Raw genomic sequence first — 27,949 nt, forward strand, 5'->3', positions numbered from 1 at the left:
AATATTTAAAACAATTTGAAGTGTAATATATATCAGAAGTAATAATACAAACAACAATAACTTTACAAATACTTAAGCCTCAGTGAAACATCACTATGTTTCCGCTTTATAGATCCTTGTTCAGTTGGCATTCTGAACTTTGTTTCTTTTCCAGAAAATATCTGCATTCACTCCATACAATCTTCTTCAGTTAATGTCTCTTCACAAGACCCTTAAGCCATGTGTTAATATAGCTCACTTACTTTTCAGCATGAGTTCCTCAAACTCACATTCAACAATATTACAGGATATCTTTCTGTAATGGCACCCTAAAGCCTTCTGATCACAAGTTCCAAAATCTTTCTGGATCCTTCCTCCCTTCCCTTTGATCCTATCTCTTCTAATCTTACTTTACTAAATGTTCTATATTCAGCAAAGCACTTGGTTATATCCCTTTATGTTCAAACCAGTTCTGACAAAGTAATTTGGGCTGAAAATGTTCACACTATTTCTCTCTCCACGGATGCTACCAAACCCGCTACAGTTATTCCACCTCATTTTGTTCATTTTCATATTTTTTTAAGAAAAAGTCTACCTCTCTGTCACCAATTTTTAAGCATTCCTAACTTTTCTTCTGCCCTGACCAACATTAAATGGCACTGCTGGTGCTACAGGCTTTTTCTCTCTGAAAGTTACCCACTCATTAGCTTTTCAGATGGCAGAAATGTGTTTCTATTTCTTCCTAAGTCGGAAGTCATTTACTGATGGGCTCAAGCTCTGGTTTTCTAATGTATTGATCTGTCTGCCGCAAAGTTTTTTTCATATGTCTCATTTAAATACATGTACACACGTTGACAGATATCCCAATATCACACCCACAACTCAAAATGAAACTAATACTATGTTCTTCCTGTTAAAACTATGTTCTTATTAACGATGCACACAATATCAAGATTGATTGGTATCTTCAAGGCATACATACTTCTATCCATGTTAGAAGCCAAGGTTCATAGTAATAAAATATTATGAGCCTTTGTAATACCTGCCCATAAGACTTTACAAAGTAAGAATAGGTGTTGGGCCATTTGGATCCTCAAGCTCACTGTACCATTCAATAGGATCATGGCTGATCTGACACTCCATGTTCACTTCCCTGCATTTTGCCATGACCCTTAATTCCCCCTGATCAAGAATGTACAGAAGGACTCTGTCTCCCTACCCGTCTGTAGCAAGGTCTTCCAAAGAATCTCAACCCTCTAAAGGGAAGAACTGCCTCCTCATCTCAGTCTTAAACTGGCACCCCTTTATTATGAGACTATTTCTCCGGTCCAATGTGAGGAAACAATATCTCAGCCTTTGCTTTGTCAAGCTGCTTAAGAATTCTTTATGTTTCAATGAAACTGAACTGCATCCTATGGAAATTGTATTTTCTCTTAAATAAGGGGACTGAAACTGTTCACAGTACTCTAGTTGTGATCTCACCAGCACCTTAAACAGTTGTGATAAGTCTTCCCTACTTTATGCTCCTTAGTCTTTGAAGTAAAGGGCAAAATTCCATTAGCCTTCCTGATTACTTGCTGCACCTGTCAGCTAGCTTTATCTGTTTTGTGCACAAAAACTCTCAAGTCTCACAGAAAAAAAAATATTTTTAATGGGCAATTTCATTTTTCTATTGCAACTTCCTCATCAACATCCCTGTTGTGAATACAAATTTTGCATTAAATATTGTAACGGGATTAGTTTGTGACTTTGGTGCATACATTAAATTCATTCTTTTTTCTTTCGTTAACAATTCTGGATGACAAATTCTATCAGAAGTCAGCATCCGCAATCGCCTTTCTCTACTATCTTTCAATATCTTTAATGGTTTACCTTCTTGATTGGAAGAATAAGGAAATACCTCTCCCTTTGAAATAAAATATTTTGAGTCTCCAGCAGTTTGATTCTCTTCAGCAAAAATGAAGGAAGAATTTTCCTGAGTCATCTATCCATTCCTAATAGGTTTTGAGGGGATACATTCCACTTGTACTACAGCTACATCCACTGCCTTTCCTGACACACCCTTTTCTTAGGATTCCTTAGGCATTCGTTCTATTACAAGCAACCAATTTAATTTTCCGCAATTAGTCCAAGTATGTCCAGTCTTGTTAGAAAGAAAGCATGCTATTTTCTTTATTTCACATTTAGGTACCAGTCTTTCTCCTTTAATATTTTGTTATCTTTCAGTTTGTTTCCTAAAACTGATATCTATAGCATTCCCGGATTTTCTATTTCTTGTTGAATCCTATATGACCAGATTCCCTCATGTATCTGAGTGAGACATCATTGTGATCCGTTACAACTGCAACTGCTCAGATCTTTGATACTTTATGCTCATTGAAATATGTTTTGATGTTAACCAGGGCACTACTTCTGAATTCTACCATAATCATGATTTCCCTCATGTTTATTTGTTTTTCCCTTGAACTTCTGTAACTGGAACCACTGATCCAACAGCATTTCTTTTTCTCTTGAATATGCTACAAATATCTGTTTCTTGCTTTTAGCCCTAATTTTGACTTAGGCTCCTTACAGTCTGGAATCAGGTTCTTCAGCCCATCAAGTCCACACCGACTCTCACAGCATCCCAACCAGACTCATTCCCCCTATAACCCACGTAATCTACACATTCCTGAACACTGTGGTCAATTTGGCATGGCCAATCCACCTAGCCTGTACATCTTTGCACAGTGGGAAGAAACCCATGCACAAATGAGGAGAATATGCAAACTCCACACAGACAGACAGACAGACAGACAGTCACCTGAGGGGGGAATTGAACTCAGGTTCTTGGTGCCATGAGGCAGCAGCAGTGCTAACCACTGAGCCACCGTTCTGCTTGATAAGCTTCAGGGACATACTCAAAGGCACTTGCAATGCCAAAGCATACAAAGTTATAGACCAAGTGCTAGAAATTAGAATAGTTAGAATGGTTGTTTTTTTTGAAAACCACAGACATGATGGGTCAAAGGGCCCTTTTCTGTGCTTCAGACCTCTATGACTCTATAGGTCTACATATGTATTGGACATTGTTCTTTTGTCAAACTGATGTAGATGTATACATAAACTGTACCTAACACAACACTCTGCAATATTAAGTTCCAAGCATCCTGTGGCCACTTCCACTTCAGATATTTTTTGAAATGGAATGAAATATTTTTAATTTTACCTTCTATAAATGTAGATATAAAATGTAGTTTTCCTGTTAAATCTAATACCTTACGGGTATTAGAATCATCCTGTAAGCTACTAACTCTTCTTTATTCCTTTACTCTGAGTTTATTTTTCTAGCCAAGTAAATATTGTCAGATGTGCCCCTCTCTCTCTTCGGACTTCAAACTTTTGTAATGCTATTTCTCCACTTTTTCCTTTGTTTAGCCTCTTCCCTTTCTATTCCTTTTTGCTTTTTATTCTCTACCATTTCTAATTCTCCTCTGTTTTGTTTTAATTCAAGATATTTTTTCTCCATGTCAAACTGAATCTTATCCAAAACGCTGCAATTTGCAGTGTGGTGGTCACTCGATAAGAACATAAGGGTTAGGAGCAGGAGTAGGCCATCTGGCCCCTTGAGCCTGGCTCGCCATTTAATAAAGTCATGGCTGATCTTTTTGAGACTCAGTTCCACTTACCCGCCCACTCACCGTAACCCTTAATTCACATAATGCTGCCAACACATGTTTATCAAAATAACAAGGATTGTTGCACACAACTGAAAGCAAGTTAAAGAATTATTTTACACTACATTTGAAACACAGTCTTATTATAAAGCATCGGAAATAAAAATTCAACCCTTTTACCCTCAATTAGAGATTCTCAAGCCCAAGCTCATCCTGCTTCCATTTCAAGGCTCCTTGATAGCAGGAGAGTTTCCAACTGCATTCACTTTGACAAGCAATACATAAATCTTCCCGAGTTACTCCATGGGCTGATAATCAACATGATAATCTTTGAAATGCTGAATAGGCTGGAACATTTTCTCCTGAAGTATAGGAGACTGAGGGGTTTCCTTATGGGGGTTTATAAAATCATGTGGGGTATAAATAAGGTGACTAGCAATGTCTTTCCCTTAGAGTAGGGGAGTTCAAAACTAGATGGCATAATTTTAAGGTGAGATGAGTAAGGTTTAAAAATTATCCTGAGAGGCAACTTTTTCCATACGGAGGGTGGCTTGTATGTAGGATGAACTGCCAGAAGCGGTAGATGCAGGTACAGTTACAACATTCAAAACACATTTCGTCAGGTACATGACTAGAAAGGGTTTAAAGGGGCATGGGCCAAGCCTCATGCAAATGGGATAGTTTAGTTTGGGAAGCCTAGTCAGCATAGATGAGTGGACTGAAGGCTCCATCTGCATGATGTATGACTCCAAGCAGGGAAACATCATGGAGAATAGAAGGATCAATGATTGTAAATACAGATCCCTACCAGTAAACCTGGAAATAAAATGTTTATGAAACATCTTGGAAAGTATACAGCCTCCGTGATATCTAATCACTAGCTGCTGCTGATACAGGAATCAATGGTCTTTGCCAGCTAACAAACCATCAGACAGAACAAGTCCTTTATCAAAGCACCGAATTTAATTCTGACATTGACAACTCAGAGGAGCGAGGAGAGTCAAATGGCACCACATCCGAGGTCAGCTAACATTCTACTTGTTAGAAGAGAATCCAACTTCTCAATGATCAGGTGACAAACCTCTCATCTTAGGTGCCAGCACAGTGGCTCAGTGGTTAGAACTGCAGCCACACAGTGCCAGGGACCCATGTTTGATTCCACACTGACAGTTGCCCAAAGATGGAGTTTGCACATTCTCTCTCTCTCTCTCTCCTCCCCCCACCCCGCCCGCCGTCTGCCTGGGTTTCTGCTGGGTGTTCTGGTTTCCTCCTATAGTTCAAAAACGTGTCAAGCTAAATTGCCATAGTGTTCAGGGGTGTGAGGGTTGGTGGGTTAGCTATGGGAAATATAGGGATACGTTTTGGGGGTCTGGTCTGGGTGGGATGCTCTTCAGAGGTTCCTTGTAGCCTACTTCCATATTGTATGACTTATTATTTTTAACTGGGCACACCACAAAATTAAAACATTAAAATATGTATTAAGTTGAATGGAAGTCATGCTCAAGATTTCTTGGTTCAATTTTGGAAGTTAATCATTTAAACATGGTACTCTTTGCTCACTAAAAGTAGAAAGAATTGTATTGTTTTCGAACAACAATTTCTGCAATATTACTTGGAGTGGCCACAGAAATATACCAGCAGATGGCACTACAGAAAGCAGCCAGTGAAAGCATGGTTATGCATGTGTTAACAAGAGCATATTTCCCTAGAAATAACTCCACAAAGAGCGATGTCCCATCACCAGGTCACCATTTATTTACACATGCATAGCACATGACACTGACCCAACTAGCACAGAGCCAGCTCCAAATGTGAACAGAACCCTGACATAACAAAAAGTATACATAGAACATAGAACACTACAGCACAGTACAGGCCCTTTGGCCCTCGATGCCGTGCCGACCTGTCATACCGATCTGAAGCCCATCTAACCTACACTATTCCATGCACGTCCATATGCTTGTCCAATGATGACTTAAGTGTACTTAAAGTTGCCGAATCTACCATCGTTGCAGGCAAAGCGTTCCATTCCCTTACTACTCTGAGTAAAGAAACTACATCTGACATCTGACCTATATCTTCACCCCTCAATTTAAAGCTATGCCCCTCGTGCTCGCCATCACCATCACCATCCGAGGAAAAAGGCTCTCCCTATCTAACCCTCTGATTATTTTATATGTCTCAATTAAGTCACCTCTCAACCTTCTTCTCTCTAACGAAAACACCCTCAAGTCCCTCAGCCTTTCCTCGTAAGACATTCCCTCCATACCAGTCAACATCCTAGTAAATCTTCTCTGCACCCTTTCCAAAGCTTCCACATTCTTCATATAATGCGGTGACCAGAACTGTACGCAATACTCCAAGTGCGGCTGCACGAGAGTTTTGTACAGCAGCAGCATAACCTCTTGGTTCTGGAACTCGATCGCTCTGTTAAAAAAAGCTAAAACACTGCATGCCTTCTTAACAGCCCTGTCAACCTGGGTGGCAACTTTAAAGGATCTGTGTACATGGACACCGAGATCTCTCTGCTCATCTACACAACCAAGAATCTTACCATTAGCCCCGTACTTTGCCTTCCGGTTACTCCTACCAAAGTTCATCGCCTCACACTTGTCTGCGTTAAACTCCATTTGCCACCTCTCAGCCCAGTTCTGCAGCTTATCTATGTCTCTCTGCAACCTACAGCATCCTTTGTCACTATCCACAACTCCAGCAACCTGAGTGTCGTCTGCAAATTTACTAACCCATCCTTCTTCGCCCTCATCCAGGTCATTTATAAAAATGACAAACAGCAGTGGACCCAACACCGACCCTTGCGGTACACCACCAGTAACTGGTCTCCAGGATGAACATTTCCCATCAACTACCACCCTGTCTTCTTTCAGCAAGAAAATTTCCGATCCAAACTGCTATATCTCCCACAATCCCATTCTTCCGCGTTTTGTACAATAGCCTACTGTGGGGAACCTTATCGAACGCCTTGCTGAAATCCATATACACCACATCAAATGGTTTACTCTCATCTACCTGCTTGGTCACCTTCTCCAAGAACTCAATAAGGTTTGTGAGGCACGACCTTCCCTTCACAAAACCGTGCTGACTATCCCTAATCAATTTATTCTTTTCTCGATGATTATAAATCCTATCCCTTATAACCTTTTCCAACACTTTACCAGCAATTGAGGTAAGGCTCACTGGTCTATAATTACCAGGGTTGTCTCTATTCTCCTTCTTGAACAGGGGAACCACATTTGCTATCCTCCAGTCGTCTGGCAATATTCCTGTAGACAATGATGAGTTAAAGATCAATGCCAAAGGCGTGGCAATCTCCTCCCTGGCATCCCAGAGGGACTTATCTGTTTTCACACTGTAGGATTTCTAATGCCTCCTCCTTGTGAGCCTCAATCCCACCTAGTCTAGTAGCCTGTATCTCAGTATTCTCCTCGACAACATTGTCGTTTTCTTGAGTGAATACGGTCGAAAAATATTCATTTAGTGCTTCCCCTATCTCCTCTGACTCCACACACAACTTCCCACTACTATCCTTGATTTGGCCCTAATCTTATTTTCGTCATTCTTTTATTCCTTAAATGCCCTAACTGAGCCTTCACATCTCATCGTAACATAAGCCTTCTTCTTCCTCTTGACCAGAGATTCCACCTCCTTCATAAACCACGGCTCCCGCGCTCTACAGCTTCCTCCCTGCCTGACAGATACATACTTACCTAGGACACACAGCAGCTTTTCCTTGAATAGGCTCTACGTTTCTAATGTGCCCATCCCCTGCAGTTTCCTTCACCATCCTATGCTCCCTAAATCTTGCCTAATCTCAACAAAATTGCCTTTCCCCCAGCTATAACTCTTGCCCAGTGGTATACACCTTTCCCTTTCCATCACTAAAGTAAACAGAACAGAATTGTGATCGCTATCACCAAAGTGCTCACCTACTTCCAAATCTAACACCTGGCCGGGCTCATTACTCTGTACCAAATCTTCGCCCCTTGTTGGCCTATCTACATACTGTGTCAGGAAGCTCTCCTGCACACATTGGACAAAAACTGACCCATCTATAGTACTCAAACTATAGTGTTCCCAGTCAATATTTGGAAAGTTGAAGTCCCCGATGACAACTACCCTGTCTCTCTCACTCCTATCGAGAATCATCTTTGCTATCCTTTCCTCTACATGTCTGAAACTATTCGGAGGCCTATAGAAAACTCCCAACAGGACCTTTCAGGCCTAGACCCTTCCGAAATATCAGCTTTTGTGCTCCTAAGATGCCGCTTGGCCTGCCGTGTTCATCCAGTTCTACACTTTGTTATCTTGGATTCTCCAGCATCTGCAGTTCCCATTATCTCTGATACAATTTTAGAACCCTGACATTCCTGTTTATTAGATTCTCTACAGTATGGAAACAGGCCCTTCAGCCCAACAAGTCCACACCACCCTTTGGAGAATCCCACCCAGACCCCTGAACACTATGGGCAATTTAGCACAGCCAGTCCACCTAGCCTGCACATCTTTGGACTGTGGGAGAAAACCCACATAGACATAGGGAGAATGTGCAAACTCCACACAGACAGTTGCCCGAGGCTGGAATCGAACCCAAGTCCCTGGCACTGTGAGGCTGCAGTGCTAACCACTGAGACACCGTGCCGCCCTTTACGTTTTTCTAAGTCCATGGATTCTGGGCCGGTAGCTCAGAGCCAGCCCTTAGGATCAGGAATCCAATTTATAATGTGTCACCCAGGGTTCCCTGATTGGACCAGGTTAACACTTCCAATCAGGGAACTCACATTTTATGAGATCCACCTAGCTGACTTCGTTCCAGTCACTACATCTCTCTCTCTCTCTCTCAGTCCTGAAACATAGGCTCATTCTTCTTCCTGTAGCTTCTCCAGGGACATTTTCACACCGGGTCCAGTTAAACATTTAAGCACAATGCCCAAGTCCTTTAAATGCTCTTTATTGGTCATTAGTATTTCATCTAAATAGATGGTGACCTGGGTTAGACCTTGTAAAATATTCTCCATTGTCGGCATGAAAATGGCACAGGCTGACAATACCCCAAAAGGTAGTCTTGTTTGTTGTTACAAATCCTTATGGGTATTAATTTCAGCATATCTCCGGGAATCCTCATATAATTGCCATTGCATGCACAGAAAGAAACATAGAAGATAGCAGGAGGCCATTCAACTCTTCAAGCCTGCTCTGCCATTCTTCGATCATGGCTAATTGTCCAACTCAATAGCCTAAACCTGCTTTCTCACCATAATTTTTGATCCTGTTTGCTCCAAGTGCTGTATCTAGTCACCTCTTGAATACATTCAAAGTTTTGGCATCAACTACTTCCTGTGGTAATGAATTCCACTGGCTCACCACACTTTGGTTGAAGAAATGTTTCCTCATCCCTGTCCTGATTTATCTACCCCAAGTCCTCATACTGTGAGCAAAAACAAAGTTGCTGGAAAAGCTCAGCAGGTCTGGCAGCATCCATGAAGAAAAAACATATAGTTAATATTTTGGGTCCAGTGACCCTTCCTCAGAATTGTTTTTCATACTGTGACCAGTGGTTCTGGACACACCCACCTTTGGGAGCTCCCTCCCTGAATCTACACTGTCCAGTGCTGTTTGAATTTTCAGTCTCTGAGATTTCCCTCTCATTCACCTGAACTCCAGCGAAAGCAATCCCAACCCAGTCAACCTCTCCTCATATGTCAGTCCTGCCATCCCTGGAATTAACTTGGTAAACCTTCGCTGCAATCTCTCGAAAGCAAAAGCATTTTTCATCAGAAAAGCAAGGCTCATGTCCGGCTTCGTGAAGGACAGGCACTTGTGTCAGTTTTGTATAAAATCCTCTATAAGTGGGCTTGTGTACTTACCAATGTGTTAAACATGGTTCACCATTTGCTTGGAATCTCCACAGAGGTGAACCAACTCATTGGGCTGTACAATCAGTCTGACTGGCGCGGCCCAGTCTGCAAACTGGACTGGTTTGATGATTCCTTCATTTTCCAGCCTCCTGAATTCTGCCTCTACTTTTGCCCATACGGCAGCTGGCTCTGCATGAGTCTTAGGGAATCGTGGAATTTCTTCTTGGTCAACATGTAACATGGTCTTGGTCTCTAGGCCTTCTTGAAAATCTTCCAGGTATTTAAATAGGGCATCACTCAGACAGCCACTTTGTACTGAAGAATATTGAGCCAATCAACTTGAATCTTTCTCAACCAATTTCACCTCAAACTCATCAAAAAGGCCAGAGCCTTTTACTACAATCAGGTAACTGATCCAGCTGCTTCTCCATAAGAGGCCAGAACCCAAGTTGTACCATTAATCTGTATACGTTCTCAGCCTGGCTGAGATCTTTATGCAAACCTAAGGGTTGGAGTCCAGAGCAAAGTTTATTAAAGACTGGTTCCACAATCACTGATACAGCCACACTGGTATCAACCTCTATTAGTTCATTTTGATTGGTTCTGATTAGGATCATGCTAAGCATTTTACCTGTTCCAAACCGGCTACGGCTGGACATTCCTGGGTGCGCACTCTCCTGAATATTGGCATGTGAGTTCTGTAACTCAGTTCAGGACAAATGGGACTCTTTTGCATGTCCTGAGGCTGCACATCAGCAGCAAACACAATTGACACAGCTGACCCAGCTAGCGCAAAGCCACCTCCTAGGGTGAGCAGAACCCCTGACACTCCACTGCCAGGACTCCCTGTTTGGACCAGGTTAACACCCCAGAAAGGGAACTAATATTCTTTGAGATCTACCTGGCTGACATCATTCCAATTCCATTTTACTGCTATTTATTTCGTACAGATGCATCCACAATGCTGTTAGGGACTTTTGAGGATTTTGATCCAATGGTGCTGAAGGAATGGTGATACATGAGATTGTTCACTTTCTCGCTGAGTTGGCTTGTTTTCGTTCAGACGTTTTGTCACTATGCTAAGTGACGTCATCAGTGGAGCCTCCAATGAAGTAACGTTGTTCTACTCTGCTTGGAGTTTATAGGGTCATTTTGCTGCTAGATTGATGTTTGCGTATTCTGATGGCTAGTTACCTTCCTGTCTGTCTGATGTAATGTTCGTGGCAGTCGTTGCATGATGTGGGAATGGGGTCTTTAATCCTTGTAAGTGTTTGTCATAGAGTGGCTGTGGGCTTGTGGGCCACCATGATTCCTAGTGGTCTGAGGAGTCTTGTTATCAGCTCTGATATGTCCTTGATGTAGGGCAGTGTGGCCAGTGTGTTAGGGTGTACTGTGTCCTCTTGTTGTTTAGTAGGCATCTGGGGATGACGTTGCATCATACAGACAGGAAGGAAACTAGCCATCAGAATACATAGACATCAACTAGTAACAAAACAGCACAATGAACTCTCCTCAATATCAGTACATTCAGGCCATCAGTTTAACTGGGACAAAGTAACCATAGCAGCCCAAGCCAAACATTGACATGCATGGGAATTCCTGAAGGCATGGTTCTCTGTCTGTAATGGAATCAACAACATATAGAATTCGACCCCATTTACAAACCCATATAGATCAAAACTCGAAATGGCAGTACTGATAGGGAACAGACAGTATAAATCCCAAGTGGAGTGGAACAACATCACTTCGTCGGTGGCCTGACTGATGTTACTGAGCATGGTGACAAAACGTCGGAGCAAAAATAAGCCAACTCGACAAGCAAGTCAACAGCCTCACCCACAGCCCAAGCTACAGATCTTTGCCAAAACTTTGAATGGTGACATATTTCCTCGTTATCACGAGTGACATGGAGAGGAACTTGAGAGTGGTGGTGTTCACATGCATCTGCTGCTTTTGTCCTAGATGGCAATGGGTTTGGAAGATGATATCAGAGGAGTTTTGGCAAGGCATCTTGTAGATGTTACCACCACTAATGAAGGGGATGAACATTGAAGGTGATGGATGCAGTGTCAATCAAGTGTGTTGCCTTGTCCTGAATGGTTTCAAGCTTCCTAAGCATTGTTGGAACTAAATCCATCCAGGCAAGTGGGGCCAGGCTTTGGGGAATCAGGAGGTGAGTTATCTGCTGTAAAATTCCAAGTCTCTGACTCACTCTTGCATATGGCTAGCCCAGTTCAGTTTCAAATTAAGTTATCTCATTTTACAATCCCTCCGTCTTTGGTGATTCAATGATGATAATGCCACAATGTCAAGGGCTAATGGTTAGATTCTCTCCTATTGGAAAAGATCATTAACTGTAACACAGACACCAATGCCCACATGCCAAAAGAACAGACGAGAGAAAGAGCTGTATGTGTGACTGTTACTTTTCACTCATCAGTCCAAATCTGAAGGTTGTTGAGGCCTGTCTGATGTGGACACAGACCAACTTTATGATGGAAGGAAGGTAATTGATGAAGCAGCTTAAGACGATCTAGCAATAAGAATATCATTAGATTTCAAGGGGAGCTGGGTAGACCTTTTGGCTTGGTGGTTATGTGGCACAAATGTTATTTGCCAATTATCAGCACAGGTTACTCAACTACCGGTGCATCCATTATCTCTGCAGCTATTTCACTAATAAAAGGATTCATCCTATCAAGTCCAGGCGACCTATTGGCCTTTAGCCCCTATAGTTTCTTCAGCACTTTTTCCTCCAGTGTTACTTATTGTATTTACTTCCATTCCTCTTTTTGTCCCTTGATTATTTAGTAGTTTTGGAATGCTGTACATGCATTCTAGTATAAAGACTGATACAAAATATTTATTTAACTCCTTTTCCTTTTCCTTTTCCTGGTTTCTCCTATTCTATGACTTTCATTTTGTTAAGCAGCCCTTTATTTGATATTTTGAAATCCAAAGACAGCATTGTTTTCCCTTCATCAAACAAAAAAAAAGTGTGGTTAAACAAACACAATCTGCCTCTTACAAATCCCTGTTGAGTCTCCCTCACAAACTTTGGCGAGTAATTCTCTATTGTTCTTCCTCTCCTGAGTGTAGCTTCTGAAACATTCCCTACAGCTGATATGAAATGCACCAGCCTGGCAGTGACAAGGAATGTCCTGACACTCTTTTTAAACAAGGATCTCATGCTATCAATTTTCCAATCGTATGCTTAATTGGTTGAGACTGAAATAGATGCAAGTAGAAGGGGGAAAACAATGGATAATGACAAGGTACCTGCAGCTGGTTGCTACTTTGTCCCATTAATACTTCATTAAAAAAAAGTGTGCCTATTCCTTTTCCAGTTTCCAGCCATAACACGAAGCTTGGAAATTCTGACAAAATCTTTTTCAGTATTAGCTGGTTCTGTAAATGCAACTGCAAATGGCTTTTATTAGGATCATAAGGAAAGGAGGAGGCAACAATTCATGATCTTTTAATAAGCTCTTAAAACTTTTGTTTCGTCAGTTAATCTTGTAGCATCCTGGGGATGGAAAGGGACCTGTCCAGTGTTAAAGGCATACAGTGCTGACAACAGTGTGGTTTGGGCAGAGGGTTAGGTGGGTCCTGCTGTCTGAAAGTATCCTCACAACATTTCCAAAGTAATTAGATATGCAGTTTAAGAGCTAAGCGCTGCAGGACTATGGATCCAGAGCTGGAAATCAGAAATGAATCCAAAAATACACGAAAAACTCTACAGGTCTGGTAGCATCAGCATCAATAGAGAAGCATTTTGGGTTGTGGCCTTCCAGAGCTACAGATAGTTAATGATGGATTTGAGAGAGATGTGGGCAAGACAAGACAAAACATTTATCTAAGATAGCCTGGTATTTGGGAGGAAAAGAATTAGTTTCCCCAGTCCAAGAGAATGGGGATGGGGCAAAGAAAGAAACAAACAAGGAAATAAAAAAGGTGTTGAACTCAAGGTTGATTTCAGAGGGTGAACATTTCCCACCACCTCCAACACAATGTCCCCACCATACGTAACTTCCCCTCCCCACTCATCATTCTGAAAGTGTCCATTTCCTCTTAACATCCTGACCACTCCTTCATTACCCCCAATATCTCCTACTGGTCTCACAGCATATTTCTATACAATCATAATAAATGGAGCACCTGCCCTTTTATCTACCCTTTCATCATGGTTTATGGGACCTTATACTGTGTGGAGGAGCTTTGGGATTTCATCCTAAACAATGGAAGCATGCCCCAAACAACAGAGACTGTGCTGGAAAACTATTTAATTGGCTGTGAAATTATATACAGAACTGTATCATAAATAACATGCAAAGTTACAGGAAAAGGCAAGAGAATGGCATAAATTATTTTCTGAGATCTGATGCAGATCCACTGTGCTGATCAGTGACGTGTGCTATACCTCTTCTGTGAAGGATACTGTACAAATCCAAGTAGTTTTTTTGTTTTTCACAATTTTTTTAAAAAAGATTATATTACCTACAGTGTGGAAACAGGCCCTTTGGCCCAACAAGTCCACACTGTTCCTTGAAGCATCCCACCCAGACCCATCCCCCCACAACCCACACATCCCTGAACACTACAGGCAATTTAGCATGGCCAATCCACCTAGCCTGCACATCTCTGGACTGTGGGAGGAAACCAGAGGACCCGGAGGAAACCCACGCAGACACGGGGAGAACGTGCAAACTCCACACAGACAGACAGTCACCCGAGGTTGGAATTGAACCCAGGTCCCTGGTGCTGTGAGGCTGCAGAGATCTGTCCTGGGACCTCGGGTGGATGCATTATGGAGTTTGCAGATGATAAAAAGATCAGTAGAGTTGTGGATAGTGTGGAAGGATGTCGGAGCATAAAGAGATCGCGAAAAGAGATCAGTTGCAGATATGGGCGGAGGGATGACAAATGGAGTTTAATCTGGGTAAGTGTGAGGTGCTGTAAGTTGAGAGATCAAATGTTAAGGAACAGTATCCCATTAATGGCAGGACCCTGAACAGCCATAATGTACAGAGGGTTCTTAGGGTTCAAATCCATAGCTCCCTGAAAGTGGCCACGCAAGTAAATAGGGTTGTGAAGGTGGTGTATGGTGTGCTTGCCTTTATTGGTCAGGGAATTGAGTACAAAGAGTCAGGATGTCATGTTACAGCTTTCTTTGACTTTGGTTAGGCCACACTTAGAGTATTACATTCAATTCTGGTTCCCACATTACGGGAAGGATATGGAGGCTTTGGAGAGGGTACAGAAGAAGTTTACCAGGATGCTGCCTGCAGTAGAGAGAATAAGTGATAAAGAGAGGTGAGAAAAACTCAGGTTATTTTCTCTTGGGTGTTGCAGGCTGAGGGGAGGCTTGAAAGAAGTTTTAAAATTTTGAGGTGCATAGGTAGGGTTGATGGTCAGAATCTTTTTCCCCCCAGAGTTGAAATGTCTAATACTGGGGGGATTCAAGTAAAATGAAAAAGGGGAAAGTTCAAAGGAGGAGTGAAATGCAAGAGTTTTTAACCCGGAGACTTGTAGGAGTCTGGAACCTGTTGCAGGGGGGCAGAGGAGGCAGGTACTTTAAAGGGCATTAAGGGACTTTTAGATAAGCACATGAATATGCAAGGAATGTACAGATTTGGACTAACAGCAGGCAGAAGGCACTAATTTTATTTGGAGTTGTTTGACTATATTTTATTTGCATTTGTTTCCATTTACATCCCATTAATGATATTTAGATGCCAAAGCTCCTCCAGCCATCAGAATTTCCAATTATTTCTTTCCAAAGTTTTAGACTCAGAATGGACTGTTTTCTGAACACTGACCAGTTTGCAAAAGAATATTTGTCATAATCCTTAAAATCTGAAAACTTATCACTCAAGAGAAATGCCTAAATTTTTCAAGAACATTTCCCAAACTCAGTAAGTCCAATGGCACTTTGTAGTTAATTACATAGAATATCCAACAATACAACACTGGAACAAGCACTTTGACTCACCCTGTTCATAAGAAGGTTACTAGAGAGAGGGTAGGGCCTCTTAAAGATCAAGGAGGTAGTCTGAACCCCAGGAGATGGAAGAGATACTAAATGAATATTTTGCATCCGTTTTTACTGTGGAGAAAGAATTTATGGCTATAGAACACAGGTAAATACATTTTGATGTTTTAAAAGCAGATCAAAAACAGTTCACATTACAAAAGGGAGGTTTGGCAGCTCTTAGAGAATATAGAGATAGATAAATCTCTGGGACCTGATCTAACATATCCCAGAACGCTGTTGGAAGTACAGGAGGAAATTGCGAGGACCCTTGCAGAAACATTTGCACCATCTATAACGGAGGGTGTGGTGCCTGATGACTGGAGGATGGCTAATGTTATACCTTTGTTTAAGGGGGGGGGGTGATAAGGAGAAACTGGGGAACTAGAGACTTGAGTCTGACTTTGGTTGTGGGTAAATTATTGGAGGTGATTATAAAACACAGGATTTATGGACATTTAGAGAGGCAAAAATTGATTAGGGATAGTCAGCATGGTTTTGTGCAAGGAAAATCATGTCTCACAAACTTGGTTAAGTTTTTTGAGACAGTTACCAAAAAAGATTGATGATGGCAGAGCAGTAAACATTATTCACTTGGACTTTAGTAAAACCTTAGTCTACCATGCGGAACCCTTGTCTAATTAGTAAAGTCAGGTCACATGGATTTCAGGCTGAGCTTGCTAACTGGATACACAATTGGCAGGCGATAGAGAGTGGTGGTGGAGGGTTGTTTTTCAGACTGAAGACCTGTCACCAGTGATATTTTTCAGGGATCAGTTCTGGGTCCACTTTTGCTGGTCATTTATATAAATGATTTGGAGAAGATAGAAGGTATGGTTAGTACGTTTGCGGGTGGCAAAAGAATTGGTGGCAGAGTAGACAATGAAGATAGGTTTTCTAAGATTACAAATAAGCCTTGATCAAATGGGTCAAATGGGCTGAAAAATGGCAATTGGAGTCAAGTCTGGATAAATGAGAGATATTGCATTTTGGTACAACAAACAGGGTTTAGATTTATACTGTTAATGGTAGAGCCTTTGGTCGTGTTATAGAACAGAGTGACCCAAGGTTTCAGGTATATAACTCTTTGCAGTTTGTATCACGTTTTAGATAGGTTGGTTAAGTCCTTTGAGTATAGGAATTGGGAAGGCATGTTGAGGTTGTACAGGACATTGGTGATGCCTCTTCTGGAGTACTGTGTCCAGTTCTGGTCACCCAGTTATACACAGGACGTTATTAAAATTGTAGAATGTTCACAAGAGATTTACCAGGACTTTGCCAGGTATGGAAGGTTCGAGTTACAACGAAAGGCTGGATAAGCTGGCACTTTTTTCATTGGACCATAGGAGGTTGAAAGGGGACTTAATAATAGCTTATGAAATCCGGAGGAAATATAGGGTTTATGGTAGATCCAATTCAGAGCAAACTAGATGGTAAATGGAAAAGTCCTGGGGAAAATTGATGCAGAGAGAGATCTGGGTGTTCGGGTTCATTGTATCTTGAAGGTGGCAATGCAGGTTGATAGGGTGGTCAAGAAGGCATATGGCATGCTTTCATTCATTGGACAGGGTACCGAGTACAAGAGTTGGCAGGTCATGTTGCAGTTGTATAGGACTTTGGTTCAATCACATTTGGAATACTGCACACAGTTCTGGTCACCACATTACCAAAAGGACATGGATGCTTTGGAGAGGGTGCAGAGGAGGTTCACCAGGATGTTGCCTGGTATTGAGGGCACTAGCTATGAAGAGAGGTTGAGCAGATTAGGATTATTTACATTAGAAAGATGGAAGTTGAGGGGGGACCTGATTGAGGTCTACAAAATCATGAGAGGTATAGACAGGGTGGATAGCAAGAAGCTTTTACCCCTGAGTGGGGGACTCTATTACTAGGGGTTACAATTTCAAGGTGATGAGAGGTTAAAAGTTTAAGGGAGATATGCATGGAAAGTTCTTTATGCAGAGGATTAGATTAGATTCCCTACAGTGTGGAAACAGGCCCTTCGGCCCAACAAGTCCATACTGCCCCTTGAAGCATCCCACCCAGACCCATCCCCCTATAATGCATACACCACGGACAATATAGCATGGCCATTCCACCTAGCCTGCACATCTTTAGACTGTGGGAGGAAACTGGAGCACCCAGAGGAAACTCGCACAGACACGGAGAGAATGTGCAAACTCCACACAGACAGGTTGGAATCGAACCCGGGTCTCTGGCACTGTGAAGCTGCGGTACTAACCATTGAGCCACCGTGCTTCCCACAAAAGGATGGTGGGTGCATGGAACGTGTGGCCAAGCGGAGGTGGTAGGGGGGCATGATAGCATCATTTAAGATGTATCTAAACAGATAGATGAACGGGCAGGGAGCAAAAGGGATACAGATCCTTGGAAAATTGCCAACAGGTTTAGATAGAGGATCTGGATTGGTGCAGGGTTGGATGGCTGGACGGCCTGTTCCTGTGCTGTAATTTTCCTTGTTGTCTCTCAGCCTTTGACAACTAGCGAAAGCAAACAAAATGTGTCTAACCTCTCCTTAATCTAATATACTCTCATCCAGGCAATATCTTTTCACACCCTCTCCAAGACCACTACATCCTTCCTATAATGTGGTGACCAGAACTGCATACAATACTCCAAATGTAGCTTGACTGAAGTCTTACACAGCTGCAATATGACTTGCCAACTTTTATATTCAATGCTCTAGCTGATGATGGCAAGCATGTTGCATGCCTTCTTCACTACCTTATCCACTTGTGATGCTACTTTCAGGGAGCTGTGGACTTGCACCCAAGATCTCTGTATATCAATGCTCCTAAGGGTCTTGTGATTTATTGTATACTTTCTTCTTGCACTTGACCTCTCAAAATGTATCACCTCATACTTCTCAGGTTGAGCTCCACTGTCATTTCCTGTCCAACTGTCTAATTGATTTATATCCTATGACAACCTTTCTTACTACCCACAACTCTATCAATTTCTGTCTGCGAACTTACTAAAACAGACTACCCACACTTTGACTAATTCATTTCTATATATATTACAGACAGAGGTTGCAGTACTAAACCTTGCAGAGCTCCACAGTTCTCCAGTCAGAAAAACACCCGTCTGCAACTACCTAAGGTCTTCTTTGATCAAGCCAACTTTTTCCAAATTACCAACTCGACATAGGTCCGTTATGACTTAATCTTCTGCACCAACTTACCATGTCAACAAAATACACTGCCCTACCCTCAATCATCTTCACCATTTCCTCAAAATGGTCAATCAAATTTGTGTATAAAACCATGTGACTATCCCTAATAAGTCCATTCTTTTTCAAAACAGAAGTAAGTCTTGTCCCTAGGAATTTTCTCCAATAATTTGCCTCCCACAGATGAAAGGCTCACCAGCCTTTAACTTCCTGGCTTAGCCCTGTTAGCCTCTTTGGTGAATAGTAAAGGTTATTCCTTTGTTTAGTCTTCTGGAACCTTACCTATGGATAAAAGGCATACAAAAATGTTTGTCAAGACCCCAGCAATCTCCTCCTTTGCCTCCATCAGTATCCTGGGATAGATCTCATCAGGACCTAGAGACTTATGTGCCTTAATATTTTTCAAGACAATCAACGCCTCATCCTTCTTAATATTGACAGTGTGGGAGCAAGCTGCAGTGGATCTATCTTTTCACGAGCTACACCCTTTTGCTCCATGTGTGTACAAATGCTTTGGAATTCTCCTTAATCCTACTTGCCAAGATTATTTTGTGGCCTCCTTTAGCCCTCCTAATTCCTTGTTTAAATTCCTTTCTGTTCCTATTTTATTCCTCAAGGGCCTTGTCTGATTTCAATTTCCTGAAACAAATACACACTTTTGTTTTCTTGTTGACTAAATTTTTAATATCCCTGGGTCACTCTGGATTCCCAAATATTGCCATCTCTATCTTTGATCATCACAAGGACTTGTTGGTCTTGCATTCTGATCAAATGGCCTTAAAAACAAAACTCATATCAGATGTGGATTTATCCAAAAATAGCCACTTTCAATCTAATTTCTCCTAGTTCCTGCATAATTAGCCTTGTTGTAATCAACTTTTCCCAGTTTAGCACTTTCACCTGAAGACCAGTCTAATTGTTATGTATAACCATCTTAAAACTTGCAGAATTATGATCAACTGTCCCCAAAATGCTCCCCCACTGAAAGTTCAAACACCTGGCCAGGCTCATTCCCCAGTATAAAGTCTAGTATGGCTCATTCCCTATTCAAACTATCTATGATAATAAAATGTGAGGCTGGATGAACACAGCAGGCCAAGCAGCATCTCAGCTGCTTGGCCTGCTGTGTTCATCCAGCCTCACATTTTATTATCTTGGAATTCTCCAGCATCTGCAGTTCCCATTATCTCTCAAACTATCTATGTATTGTTTTGAGAAACCCTCCTTGGATCTACCTAACAAATTCTGCCCCACCTTAACTCAGGAGACTAGGGAATCCCAGTGGATATTGAGGAAGTTAAAATCACCCAAAATAACAAGCATGCTGTTTTTACATCTTTTCACAGACTGCTTACATATCTGTTCCTCTACCTCCCATTGGCTATTGGGAGGTTGACAGTACTACCCTATCATAGTGATTGCACCCTTCGTATTTCCTGAGTTCTACCAATCTGTCCTCACTGTATTAGCCCTCCAAATAGATATGTTTTCTATATTACAGTTGTGATTACCATTCAAAACCTAAGTTAATTTGTACAACAGCAAACTCCTTCCTATAATGTGTTAATCATCTGCGAATCTGTTTTATTAATATTGGTTGAGGGATAAATATTGACATGGGCAACTATGCTAATCATCTTTGAATACTGCTGTTGTATGTTGTGTGAGGTCAGAAACTACGCGACTCCAGGTTACAGTCCAACAGGTTTGTTTGAAGACACAAGCTTTCGGAGCCTCATTCCTTCTTCAGCTGTTAGCGTTAGCAAGGCTTCGAAAGCTTGTGTTTTCAAATAAACCTGTTGGGCTATAACCTGGTGTCATGTGATCTCTGACTTTGTCCACCCCAGTCCAACGCCAGCACTGCCACATCATATACACTGTATGATCACTCAAGAGGATGAATAGGGCTTCTGTTTGGCATCTCTACTGAAAGATGACGCTTGTGCTAGTTCAGTACACTCAGCTGTGTAGAAGAGATAGGATGTCAAAGTCACAGATCTTTCAGCTGATCAGCATGGCTTTGTGCAAGGGAGATCATGCCTCAGATTTGTTATAGTTCTGTGATGAAGTGACCAGGAAGGTAGATGCAGGTAATAGATGTAGTCTACATGGATTTTAGTAAGGCCTTTGATAAGGTTCCACGTAGTAGGCTCCGCAAGGTTGGATCGCATGAAATCCAAATTGATACGCAGTTGGTTTGATGATAGAAAGCAGAGAATAACAGTTTGACTGGAGACCTGTGACTAGTGGTGTTCCTCAGGGGTTTGTGCTGGACCCATTGCTGTTATTATCTATATCAATGATTTAGATGAGAATGTACAAGGCATGATTAGTAAGTTAGCGGATGGCACTAAAATAGGTGGTATCATGGACAGTGAGGAAAGTTACCAGAAATCACAGTAATAAGCTGGGGAAGTGGGCTGAGAAATGGCAACGGAGTTTAATAGAGATAAATGTGAGGTGGTCTATTTTGGAAAGGCAAATCAAAGTCAGAGTTTCATGGTGAATGGTAGGGCCTTAGGGAATGTAGTGAAACAGAGGGACCTTGGGAGTGCAGGTGCATATATTTACAGTTCTCTGAAAGTGGAGTCACAGATAGAGAAGGCAACGAAGAAGGCATTTGGCACACTGACCTTCATCAGTCAGGGCAGTGAGTACAGAAGTTGGGAAGTTATGTTGCACTTGTACAGGATGTTGGTGAGGCCACACTTGGAGTACTATGTTCAGTTTTGGTCACCTTGCTGTAGGAAGGATGTTATTAAACCGGAAAGAGTGCAGAAGAATTTTACAAGGATGTTGCCAAAACTCAAGGGACTGAGTTATAAGGAGAAGTTGGGCAAGCTAGGACTTTTTTTCTTTCGAATATAGGAAACTGAGAGGGGATCTTACAGAAATGTATAAAAGGTCATAAGAAGCATGGATAGGGTGAATGCACTCAGTCTTATTTCCCAGGGTTGGGGAATCAAGGACTAGAGGGCATCAGTTTAAGGTAAGAGGGGAAGAATACATGGAGGGGCAAATATTTTACACAGAGGGTGGTACACATTTGGAATGAGCTGCCAACGGAAGTGCTAGCCGTGGGTACATTAACAATGTTTAAAAGGCATTTGTACACATAAATGAGTAGGAAAGGTTCAGAAGGAAATGGGCCAAGTACAGGGAGATAGAGTTAGTGTGGATGGATATTTTGGTCAGCATGAACCTGTTTGGGCTGGAGGGCCTGTCTCCATGCTGTAGGACTCTATGATCAGTTCATGCTCATGTTTTTAATCACAGAACTGTTGCAGAAAGTGTTGTTTGGTGCCATGTCTGCACTGGCTCTCTCATCATTTTGTCCAACCGCCAAACATCATCTTGCCTTTTCTGCATATGCCTATCTATTGATTCTACAAATCATCATCCAATGCCCACTTGAATCCCTCAATTGAAACTGCCTCCATGACAATTCCGGGTAGTGCAGTCCAGAACCTAAATACTTACTGTATCCACAAGATAGTTTCTTGTGCAAAACTATCCCCTCTGGTTCTTCTGCCTTTACAACAGGAACAGTTTTCCCCTAATTACTTTGTCCTAACCCTTCCTGATTTTGAAAGCTTCTGTCAGATTTACCCAAAACATTCTCCTCTTCAAGGAAACAATTCCTTCTCCAGTGTATTCTCATAACTGAACTACCTAAATCGCTGGACTCCATTCATGCACGGCTTTTTCTACATTCTCTCCAATGCATTCCTCTTTTCCCAAAATCTGGTATCTAGAACTGCACACAGTACTCTGGAGATTTAAGAAGTATTCTATACAAATTCATTAAAACCTCTCTACTGTTATACTCTATGCCCCTATTTATGAAGGCCAGGATACTGAACTGTTTATTAACAGTTCTTTCTACATTTGCTGTCTTACCTTACTAACATATTTACCATATGCATGCACATCTCTCTGCTCGTGCATACCCTTCATGTTCTAATATTTTCCACATTATTTGTACTAAAATGTATTTCATTTGACAGAATGGCATAATAGTAGACACAGATATAGTGGGGTGAAGGGCCTGTTTCTGTGCTGTATTGTTGTATGTTCTATGCTCACATTTCTCTACAATGAACCTCATCTTCTACCTATCTGCCCACTAATGTTTGGAAGTTTAAACACAGTCCTTATCACAGTTTACAGTTTTCTTATTTTGGGTCAAAATTTTGTACCATCCACGGACTTTGAAATTATCCCCTGCACATCGAGGTCTAAAGCATTTATAATTTCATGGGACTATACCAACCCCTGGGAAATTTCACTAAAAACATGCCTCCAGCTCAAACAAATCCATTAATTCTCTACTTACTAACATTCAATAAATGTTGCACCCATGTTACAATAGTGTCTTATAAGTCTGGGTGGCATGGTAGCTCAGTGGTTCGCACTGCTGCCTTACAATGCCAGAGTCCTGGGTTCAATTCTACTTTCGAGTGACTGTATGGAGTTTGCACACATTCTCCCTGCATCTATGAGGGTTTGCTCTGGTTTCCTCCCACAGTCTAAAAATGTGTTCAGTTACAACATTTAAAACAGGGCGGCACAGTGGCTCAATGATTAGCGCTGCTGCCTCACAGCAACAGGGATCTGGTTCAATTCCACCCTCGGGCAACTGTCTGTGTGGAGTTCGCATGTTCTCCCCGTGTCTGTGTGGATTTCCTCCAGGTGCTCCAGTTTCCTCCCACAGTCCAAAGATGTGCAGGCTAGGTGGATTGGCCATGCTAAATTGCCCGTAGTATCTGGGATATTTTGGTTAGACATGGGGAAATGCAGGAGTAGGGGAATGAGTCAGATTGGGATGCTCTTTGCGGCGGGGGTGGGGTGTAGTGTGTGGACTTGTTGGGATGCATGGCCTGATCCACACTGTAGTGATTCTGTGATTGAAGTCTGTTGTGTGGCATTTATTGAACATATTTTGGAGGGCCTAGGTTCACCACAGTGACAGTATCACCTCATATACACCCATCTCTGTAATCACATCAAAAATTTCATCAACTTAGTTCTATATGATTTGCCCTTAGAAAATGTTATAATGCTCATTTCTGCCATACTCCCTTCTTATATACCACTAAATGCATTAGGTTCATTTAACACTTGTATAAATTGTGCCCAAAATTACACCAATTTTGAAAAATCATAGAACAGTCCCTTTGACCCATCTATGTCAATGCTGACCAACAAACGCCTATTTACCTGCATTTTGTCCAAAGCCTGCTAAGCCCTGACGTTTTATCTGCTCACCCCATTGCTTCTTAAATATTACAAGACTACCCGCCTCCACCAATCTCTCCGATAGGGCTTTCCAAGTTTCCACCACCCTCTGGGTGGAAAAACATTTCCTTAGGTCTCCTCTAAGCCACTTACTCCTCCCCTTTATAAAAAAAACTTATGCCGTCTGGTTTTATGCCTTCTGTAGAGAAAAGATTCACAATCTACCCCTATCTACATCTCTCATAAATTTTGTATATTTTGTGTTTTCTCCCACCTCAGATTTGTTCTAATTCAACTGTAAACTGTACACAATACTGGAGAATTTGCTCTCAACCAGCACAATGGGGCAATATTTTGAAGCACATTTTGTTTTACAAAGTAATTCCTGGCATTATGATGAGAGGTATCTTGAAACTGTTGCAGTCTTGTAAACAATACCTAAAAATGACCTTATCACAAAAATCAATATTTTTGATCACTATATAGTCAGTCCCCTGAATTCATACGATTAACTTTAAAAAATAAGAAAATCATTTGTAATTTCTACTGGAAATTTTACAGGAGTTAATTTACCAAGAAACTAGGAATTAAAAATGATCTTTCAGAGGAGGTGTCAAGAGCAAAAACAGATTTTGCTGGAAAAGCTCGGCAGGTCTGGCAGCATCTGTGAAGAAAACAAAATCAGAGTTAACGTTTCAGATCTGGTGACCCTTCCCCCAGATCTTCAAGCAGGAAAAGTCGCGAGACCCGAAATGTTAAACGCTGTTTTTTTTGCCTTCACAGATGCTGCCAGACCTGCTGAGCTTTTCCAGCAACTTCTGTGTTTTTGGTCCTGATTTACAGCATCCGCAGTTCTTTCGGTCTAAAAAAAATCAATCAGTTCCAATGCAGTTAAAAACGCGGATGTCACAAACATCACGGGAATTAAAGTTTAACCCAGAGAGACAGCCTTGGGAAAGGAACTGGCTCCCAGTGCAGCGTTTTGCTGAAACGGATGCAAAAATAAACATTGCAGAAAACTCAGTTTGCGCTGAAAATAATCGAGGCGTCAAATCTTGCAAATTTCGGGCGAATTACGCCTTGCACAAACACGACTGCAATAACTTTGTTAAAAAAACTTATCGGGTGATTTGCTCACGCATTCGCATGAAAAGAGATAGCTCTGCTGAAAAGTTTCCCAGGAATAAACAGGCAGTGACAGCGAACGAGAGAATGTATCTCCTGATCCTCACCTTGATGCTCCTGAAATTACAACTGCGAGTTTTCCAGCTCGGTTTGACTGTGTTCATCTCCTCCATACCTCCTGGAAAAGTGAGAGGAAGGGCTCCCACTGTCCGCTGAGCTTCAGCAACGATTGGCAAGTGGTTCCCATCAGGCGCCTCGAAAAGCATTTCGCTCTTTCCTTCTCTCTCTCTCTCCTCTGCGCCCGGAACAGTCAAGCTCTCGAATTTATATCTCGTCCACCCTGTGATGAAATAGAGCACGTCTTATTTCAGAAGCTGTAGTCATTTTTACGACTCACCTCCCAATCGCATGAAATCAGCAGAATACCAGACTGAACCCATTGATTCATTCTGCGTTGAACCAGTTGAATTTTTTGAAGAAAGAGAAGCGTCGATGTGGACAGTGGGGTTGCCGTCAAGTCATGAGCTGCCAAGAGATGTTCGACAATGTGCTTTCCAGCAAAGTTAAAATTCATGGGAGGAATACAAAGATATTTGAGAGACAAGAAACAGAAAATACTATCAGAGATAATGGGAACTGCAGATACTGGAGAATCCAAGTGTGAGGCTGGATGAACACAGCAGGCCAAGCAGCACCTCAGGAGCACAAAAGCTGACGTTTCCGGCCTGGACCCTTCAGTGAGGGGGATGGGGTGAGGGTTCTGGAATAAATAGGGAGAGAGGGGGAGGCAGACCGAAGATAGAGAGAAAAGAAGATAGGTGGAGAGGAGAGTATAGGTGGGGAGGGGATAGGTCAGTCCAGGGAAAACAGACAGGTCAAGGAGGTGGGATGAGGTTAGTATGTAGGATATGGAGGTGCAGCTTGAGGTGGGAGGAAGGGATGGGTGAGAGGAAGAACAGGTTAGGGAGGCAGAAATAGGCTGGGCTGGTTGTGATGCAGTGGGCAGAGGGGATGAACTGGGCTGGTTTTGGGATGCAGTGGGCGAAGGAGAGATTTTGAAGCTGGTGAAGTCCACATTGATACCATTGGGCTGCAGGATTCCCAAGCGGAATATGAGTTGCTGTTCCTCCAACCTTCGGGTGGCATCATTGTGGCACTGCAGGAGGCCGATGATGGACATGTCATCTAAAGAATGGGAGGAGGAGTTGAAATGGTTCACGACTGGGAGGTGCAGTTGTTTATTGCGAACTGAGCAAAGGTGTTCTGCCTCCGCTCGGTTTCCCCAGTATGGAGGAAGCCACACCGGGTGCAATGGATACAGTATACCACATTGGCAGATGTGCAGGTGAACATCTGCTGAATGTGGAATGTCATCTTGGGGCGTGGGATGGAGGTGAGGGAGGTGGTGTGGGGGCAAGTGTAGCACTTCCTGCGGTTGCAGGGGAAGGTGCCGGGTGTGGTGGGGTTGGAGGGCAGTGTGGAGCGAACAGGGGAGTCACGGAGAGAGTGGTCTCTCTGGAAAGCAGACAAGGGTGGGGATGGAAAATTTTCTTGGGTGGTGGGGTTGGATTGTAGATGGCAGAAGTGTCGGAGGATGATGCGTTGTATCCGGAGGTTGGTGGGTTGGTGTGTGAGACCAAGGGGGATCCTCTTTGGGCGGTTGTGGCGGGGGTGGAGTGAGAGGGATGTGTTGCGGGAAACGTGGGAGACACGGTCAAGGGCGTTCTCGACCACTGTGGGGGGAAGTTGCGGTCCTTGAAGAACTTGGACATCTGGGATGTGCGGGAGTGGAATGTCTCATCGTGGGAGCAGATGCGGCGGAGGCGGAGGAATTGGGAATAGTGGATGGAATTTTTGCAGGAGGGTGGGTGGGAGGTGTATTCGAGGTAGCTGTGGGAGTCAGTGGGCTTGAAATGGACATCAGTTACAAACTGGTTGCCTGAGATGGAGACTTGAGAGGTCCGGGAAGTTGAGGGATGTGTTGGAGATGGCCCAAGTGAACTAGAGGTTGGGGTCGAAGGTGTTGGTGAAGTGGATGAACTGTTCGAGCTCCTCTGGGGAGCAAGAGGCGGCACCGATGCAGTCATCAATGTAACAGAGGAAGAGGTGGGGTTTGGGGCCTGTGTAGGTGCGGAAGAGGGACTGTTCCACGTAACCTACAAAGAGGCAGGCATAGCTGGGGCCCATGGCCACCCCCTTTGTCTGTAGGAAGTGGGAGGAATCGAAAGAGAAGTTGTTGTGGGTGAGGAAGAGTTTGGCTATGCCCGAAACGTCAGCTTTTGTGCTTCCGAGATGCTGCTTGGCCTGTGTTCATCCAGCTTCACACTTTGTTATCTTAAACAGAAAATACTGTTCGTTTCTCAGAGCTTCAGAACATTTAGGGCAAAGGTTTGCCAGAAGCTGCAGCTAACCTAAACGGCCATGCCAAAGTCTCCAAAAGGTAGACAAACATTAAGAGTCATTAAAGGAGACATAGGGCTGTTGAGAAACCAAAAAGGGGATTTACACATGGAAGGAGGGGACCTGACTGAAGCGTTAAGTAAATACTTTGCATTTGCCTTTACAAAAAAAAGGATGTTGCACAGACCATATTGACAAAGAGGAAATTCTAGAAGGTTTTATTGTTGAAAAAGCAGCAGCCTGGGATAGACTTTGATAAGATTTGATAAGATATTTGATAAGATACTGGGACGAGATAAGAAGCATTCAAATAAAAACCAAAAGAACTGTGGATGCTGTAAATTAGGAACAGAAACAAAGTTGCTGGACAAGCTCAGCAGGTCTGGCACCATCTGTGAATGAAAATCAAGACTTAACATTTTGCGTCAAGTGAACTCAGAATTCAGCATTCAAA

General features: G+C 42.5%; 1 protein-coding gene across 2 annotated transcripts in view; it reads right to left on the reverse strand.

The window, feature by feature from the left end:
* LOC125457700 (solute carrier organic anion transporter family member 2A1-like) overlaps positions 1-26,229 on the reverse strand; it is a 129,673-nt gene extending 103,444 nt beyond the window's left edge. The window contains exons 1-2 of one of the 2 annotated variants that reach the window (XM_059650933.1): positions 26,179-26,229; positions 25,203-25,435 (exon numbers count right to left, since the gene is read on the reverse strand). In XM_059650933.1, the coding sequence (XP_059506916.1) occupies positions 25,203-25,361 (159 nt within the window). In that variant the 5' untranslated portion in view covers positions 25,362-25,435; positions 26,179-26,229. Of the gene's footprint in view, positions 1-25,202; positions 25,436-25,713; positions 25,799-26,178 lie in introns of those variants that run through there. The other variant, XM_048542268.2, reaches the window with a different exon arrangement.
* Positions 26,230-27,949: the final 1,720 nt, after the last annotated feature.

This window comes from Stegostoma tigrinum, chromosome 14 (assembly GCF_030684315.1).
Source record: "Stegostoma tigrinum isolate sSteTig4 chromosome 14, sSteTig4.hap1, whole genome shotgun sequence".
NCBI lineage: Eukaryota > Metazoa > Chordata > Chondrichthyes > Orectolobiformes > Stegostomatidae > Stegostoma > Stegostoma tigrinum.